The sequence below is a fragment of the Melanaphis sacchari genome, unplaced genomic scaffold, assembly GCF_002803265.2.
Source record: "Melanaphis sacchari strain LSU unplaced genomic scaffold, SCAv2.0 Contig64_pilon_pilon, whole genome shotgun sequence".
NCBI lineage: Eukaryota > Metazoa > Arthropoda > Insecta > Hemiptera > Aphididae > Melanaphis > Melanaphis sacchari.
This window is the reverse complement of record NW_020271462.1, coordinates 48,123-54,969: the sequence shown is the minus strand read 5'-3', so window position 1 is coordinate 54,969 and position 6,847 is coordinate 48,123. Positions and strand designations below refer to the sequence as shown.

The 6,847-nt window shown below is 23.0% G+C and overlaps 1 protein-coding gene across 1 annotated transcript in view; it reads left to right on the top strand.

The window, feature by feature from the left end:
- The window catches only part of LOC112600476 (pre-mRNA-splicing factor CWC22 homolog), a 14,560-nt gene extending 9,498 nt beyond the window's left edge, over window positions 1-5,062 (top strand). Inside the window, exons 2-9 of the mRNA XM_025347713.1 lie at window positions 1,383-1,431; window positions 2,566-2,797; window positions 2,874-2,999; window positions 3,061-3,252; window positions 3,418-3,565; window positions 3,632-3,778; window positions 3,955-4,190; window positions 4,760-5,062. Coding sequence (XP_025203498.1) covers window positions 1,383-1,431; window positions 2,566-2,797; window positions 2,874-2,999; window positions 3,061-3,252; window positions 3,418-3,565; window positions 3,632-3,778; window positions 3,955-4,190; window positions 4,760-5,011 — 1,382 coding nt within the window. The 3' untranslated portion in view covers window positions 5,012-5,062. The remainder of the gene's footprint in view (window positions 1-1,382; window positions 1,432-2,565; window positions 2,798-2,873; window positions 3,000-3,060; window positions 3,253-3,417; window positions 3,566-3,631; window positions 3,779-3,954; window positions 4,191-4,759) is intronic.
- The last annotated feature ends 1,785 nt before the right edge of the window (window positions 5,063-6,847 follow it).

The window sequence follows — 6,847 nt, the reverse complement described above, 5'->3', positions numbered from 1 at the left end:
ATGGCTCAATCGAGCATAGACTATACCCGTGAACCAGATTCTTTATAAATTATAAGATCTTCATTATTGTATGCTGTGTACCAACAAATTTAAAATTTTTCTGGTCAAGTATTAAACTGTAGTGTAAATGTTGGTGTTCTATAGAAGGCTCCAAATTATGGTCTGGGACAAATTTTTACAGACCCTTAAAATACAGTGAATTATTCTATATATTTGTTTATTTTTATTTAAGTACCTATTTGATGAGATACAGTTTATATGTTATGTAACTATTTCGTTTACACTAAAGAAGTTAAAAGAACTACACTATTCTAAACAGCTAAACTTAAATTTATTTTAATTACTATGAATAACAGCATTCCCATCCAACAACTGCTATAGGTGTATTTTGTTTATATCAGTTATACATTTCTATGAAAATAAAATTGTAAAATGTTATTTATTAAGTATTTATGTTTTGCTTGTAAAAGTTTTATATATATTTTTATGGCCTTTGAGTAAAAAGTTATTTTACTATGAACTATAAAATATACAAACTTTTATATTTTATCTCAAGTGTTGGATAATTATTGAACATCAGTTCCTACTTACTGATTTTTAAAATGATTAACACGTGTTTTATATAATTTCATACATTTTCATTGTATTCATCATATAAGTAAAGTTATTATAATATATTCAAATTGTAAAAATTATGGAGTGTGATTCATAATATCAAATCTTTTATTTATTATTTTTGCGAAGTATTTATTTTTATATTTTATTTGTGGCTTCAGCTATCAAATGATTAGCTTGTTTAAATGATAACATACTATTTAAATTTTCAAAAAAAAAAAACTGGCCACTGTGATTATGAATCTTACCAGAAAAGTGGTATAATCGACCCAATTATCTAGTTATTAAGGTAATATCACACATATATTGCTATAAATTTGCATTTGCTTGAAAGATAATTTCACAATCAAAAGGAAATCTATTGTAGATTCTCATGTATCAACTGTAAAGGTTGTCTTAATTTTCAATATATTCTTAATTTTTTACATATTAATTCAATTATCAGTTAAATATTAATTTTAGTTGTTTATTCCAATTATTGCAAATTTACAATTTCGTTTCTTAAATACTAAGTATTTAATTTTTTGAATTAGTTTTTAAAAATATATGTAGTATAATATAAAATACATAATTAAATTTATTATAAATAATCAATATGGGTTATTTTCAACTTATTTTTATATGTTTTATGAATTTTCATCGAGATTTAATAATTTGTGGACGTAAGAATTAATTATAAGTGTTCATTGGATAAGCTATATTATTTGTTTTAAATTGCCATAACATATATATGATTAAATGCTGTACTTAAATCATGGAATTTACAGATTTGGAATCAAATGTAAATGATGAGCAAGGAATAATAGATCAATTAAGGTATTTGTTATATTTTATAATTTTATTTTTTAATTAAATAAAATGTATTGTAATTGTGTTCCTATTTTATAGAGCTATGTATGTGAAATATTAATTCAATTCCAATATAATTTATCTTATACCTCTTTAGACGCGTTAAAACGATAAATGTATAATTTTCTGACACTGTAATGTTTCTTTTAACATTCATCTGGAATATTAAATTTATTAAATACACTTTAATTTTAAAAGAAATACAGTTGTGGCCTCTCATTTTGACTTTGTTATTAATAGGGCTAGGATTTATATGCAACAGTATTTTTTTTCCAAATTCTGATTTTTGCTTTTGTCAGTAATGCCCACGAATCATATTATGATGAGATATACAGTGTTGTTTTTGTTATGTATATTTTATATAAAATTAATATTATTTTATATTTTGACTATAAAAACAAGAAAAATTATTGTTTTATGGTATATTTTGTTACTAAACGTTTTTATCTTCTGACAGTATGTATTAACGCTGTTCAAAAATACCTATAAAGTATAAAAGGACATATAGAGGTCTAATAGAAGATGGTTTAGTTTAAAAATTTAAAACACCATGTAATTGTATTATGCAATACATCTGAATATCATGAATTGTTAAAAATATTAATTTAATTATTTTTAAATGTATGTTTTTTTTTTTTTTTTTTTATGTAATTTCATATTTTTTCATATATATAATATTAATTGCATTTTTCGCATATATTTAATAGATCAAATGTGTATTTTACATTTTTTATTGCATATAAATCCTAGTTTTTGTTATATACAAATTACTGATTATTTTATGTTATAGGCACAAATTATTAATGCACATAAAATTAAGTATAACAACTATTAAATTTATTTATTAAGTAGATAATAAATAAAATCAAACATTTTCCTGTTCAGTTTAATATAATTTTTTCTAAAGTATTAATCTTAAAACAGTTCAATTTTTAAAATCTTAAGTTTTGAAAATTTGTATTTAAATTTAATTTAAAAAAATAATCAAATAAAAACACATATTGAATATGTTTAATTTTAAAATTTGGAATTAAATAATGTCTTACATTTTATCATTAATAAAAGATTTAATTTGACATATTGATGTATTCAATTTTTTAGTGATGTTTATCAAAGAACTTCTTGGGATAAATCGCACATTTCAATTAGCTACTTATTACTCTCACTCAATGATAATAATATTGGAATTGTAAAAAAAGAGTTAATACAGCATGATTTGCTAAGATTTAAAGAGCTGTTTTCTCATTATATTATCCAAGGTGTACTACATCCAACACATTTAGACAAAAATTCAAATGTTTATGCAGCTTTGATTGCTGTCATAAATCTTGTAGTAAGTGTTTCAATATAATTATTTTAAATTGGCCATGTCCAGTTTATTAAAAAAAAATTGTTTTTTATATATTTAGATCCCTGAGATAGGAAAATTAGTTTTGGACAGGTCAATGGGATTGTTCAAATTAACTTATCATATATTACATGAAAACATTTATGATTATTCAAAGTTCATTGGGTATTTGATTAGTCATGGTGTTGTAAGTATTTAATTAATGTATATTTTTATTTTAAATAACTTACAGGTTTGATGAATTTTAGGCTGATACAAAGGTGGCTGTAGAATTGGTTACACATGTCTTTGAACGAGAAGAGACTTTGTTTTCAGTTGAAATAGTTCTTACACTTTTGGAAATATGTGGTAAACAAATAAATAGAGTCTTTAAAAAGTGGTTGAATGAAATATTTGATAAAATTCACAATTTTATAAATGATGAACTAAATGATGATGAGGTAAACAAATACTTTTTTAATTTCATATCATATCCATAGGATTTAATTATTCAAAAGATTAATTTTTCAGATTTATTATTAATGGTTAAATATTGCATACATTTTTAACTAGCTACAAATATTTTATTAGATTCTTATTTCAAAGTATAATTTATTTTATTTTAGGTTGACAATAGTTTAAATTTGAGAATATTAAAATTACGCAAAACTGAATTCAAGTTCACATCAACTGATTTCGTACCAAATTTTGACTATCAAATCACTCATTTTTTAACTATAGACTCTGTTTCTTTTATGACATCAAATCCAATAGGTAATACATTTTATATTTATTTAAAATTAATATTTTGAATTTTGAAATTAGAAATTTGAATTATAGAGTATCGTTTTGATCCTGAAATTGAAACAAATGAAAAAATGTATAAAAATATGGTGTCAAAACTATTACACGAATATGATGCTGAAGAAGAATATAGATGCGAGTTTGCAGTTAAGTTTACGTATAATTTTATTCCTGAACAAAGATGTAAGAGCTGTTTAATTAAAATATTAACTATTATACCATAAATCAAATTTTAAGAGCATTCTCTTTTTGCATAATTATTTTCATAATGTATGACACATGACTTGTTTATTAATAGAAAACATAAGGCAAGTATAAATTATTTCCTAATACTTTAATAAATGTTACTATTTTTCTAGTGAGCAAAATTATAAGACAGATTAATAAAATAGAAATAGATATAAATGTGGTATCATTAAAAAAGATGTGTCTAAGAACGTTTATAAACACAATGCTAGACTCATCGATAGTTTATAAAGGTTTTTATCAAAAATTCATGATGATACCTGGTCAAGAAATGGACATTTGTTTTATGCTTTTGGACTGTTGTTGTAAAAGGGATACGTATGAAGATGATTTTGGACTTCTAGCAAAAGTAAATATTAAATTAAAAAATATCTAATAACACATCATTTAGACTATTAAAAAAGTATATACTGCTTTGCTGTACAGTAGGTGTCGATTTAGTGACTATAATGAATGTGTTAAATTTTAATTCAATGGTATATCATTATATTCATAAAACAATTCTGAGCTGATATTTTCTATCAGCCAGTTTATATAACTAAATAAATGCTATATATATTTTTTTTTTATATATATTTCTATGTTATTAAAATATTAATGTAAAATAAAAATATACAATAGTTTTCTCTCAAAAAACTCAAATGTACGTGTTATTGTAACTTTGAAAAGTTTTCTTTTTTTTTAAATTGCATTAATATGTAGTTTTAAGTGAACTTAAATATTATTTTCTTTGTAGAAATGAATGATGTGTTTTTGAAAATAAAATTTTTAGTTAATTCAGTAAATTTCATAAATAATTATTGATATTTTTAAAGTATAGAAAGTATTGTTTTAAATTTTTGGAGATCATTTTAAATATAGGAAAATAATTTAATGCATGAATTATTTCATTTTCTAATTATATATTATGTTTTTTAGAAATTCTGTGAAACAAACAATTTATATATTGAGATGATGAAAGTTCTTTTTTTGCACAGCTATGTAAATAGCTACAAATTTGATTCACTCAAATCATCTATCATTGCTGAATTTTTTGCACATCTAATTATAATTGATGTGTTACCTATCAATTATTTAGCACCAGTAGGTGCTCAATTAGATTCTCCAAACAGAACGTATGCCATACTTCTTGCTGAAGCAGTAGATTATAGATACCATAATCGTAAGTAAATATCCATTAGTAAAAGTTTGTAAACTATAACTCAGTTTATTAATTATCATTGTACCTTTAATTGTTTTGTGTTATTAATTATTAATAGTTGTTTTGTTATTTTTTATATTCATTTTTAAGTTATAATTATACATATACTATTTTTAAATTTTTGTATGATTATTATCATTCATTTGATGCTACTTATCATTTTTAATAAATATTTTTGAATTATTATTGTACTTAATGCTATATTTCAGTTAAATAATAACTGCAATAAAATGATAAAATGTTAAGGAATATGAAAAAGGTATCATAGTGAGACTTCTGCATTTCTTTATATATATATATATGTGTGTGTGTGTGTGTGTGTGTGTATAATTAAAAAAGATATAACTATCAGCTTATGTATTTCTTTCTATTTAATTTCTCTTCTTTAATGAGCCCTCTCACATAATTACCATTTGCTTTAAATAAACTAAATTTTCAAACTTATCCATTTTTTTCTTTATCTTATTTTTTTTTACATACATTTCAATATGGGCTGGCGTATACTATACTCTCATACAATATATTAATATTGAAAAGCAAAATTTAATTAAAATTTTTCCTTATGCTAGTTAAGAAAATGTATAATCTAAATTTTTTAAAGATATATATCATTGTATTTTTTATTTGGACTTGCATATTTTGAGTATGTTATGTGTGTCCTACTACAGCATAATCACCATAGTTTATAAACAGTTATGAGCCAAGTAATTAGTAAGGCACATTTATATTATATATTTTACACTTGTAATGATGTGCGTCTAAGCAATCATATATGATTAAAATTAAATACAGTATAATTAAATAATTTAAAATAATTATGATAACCTATAGTTATAAGTCGTTTATTAAATAAGATAAAATTATAAGAACGATAGATAGCACACAGATATAAGATATTAATAATAAAAAAGTCGGTCACAAGACAGTGTCCTTACTGTCTTTTTGTATAGACGATCACAAGCGAGAGTAAAAGACTACGCAGATCCGATATACAAAAAGACGTAAGTATTGAAGTTGTTAATAGTTAAAATTAAATATGTATATATTAAATAATTCATGTATTAAAAGAATTGTAATAAAGTTAATAAGTTTACTTAAATAAAGAAAGTATTGTCATTTTTTAATGCACACTGGTTACCTTACAACGTACTCAAAACATCAATAGAGAAGTCGGTGTTGGAAAGAAGAAAGGTAACTTTATACTGTTTTGTAATTAATTTGAAAGCTTATAATCGAACCCGGTATATAAAATATTATAACGTCCTTTTAAATTATTACGCACTATACATAAATTAATTGTATTGGTTGAATATTTTATACATTTTTTATTACATAGTAGTATAGTACATACTAATTTATAAATTTTTGTGATTTTGACGAATTTTGTACAAAATTCAACTTTGATTAATCCATGTATAAAAAAAAATAGTATCTATTTTCAATGTTTTTCAATTGGTATAAACTAAAAAATAAATCGACTATTTCTCTAGCATGTAGAAAACTCAAAAAAGGTCAAAGTATTTTGAAATTATGTGATTGAGAGGCGGTGTGAGATTTTTAAAATCTTAAATAGGCGTTAAGTAAAAAAAAGTTGGGAAACACTAGTCTATACTATAGTCCGCTTCACGAAAACTGACGGTTGACTGATCAAAGCTGACTATATTTAAAGTGGTTTTTAAAAAATAAAATAATTTATGCGCTGCTGCCATTACAGACCGTGATCAGGTGATTACAATAGAACGAGAATCAATGTCTAATGTCTATACATTACACAGGGATGAGGTTCGGGGTACGACGGTAGCCAG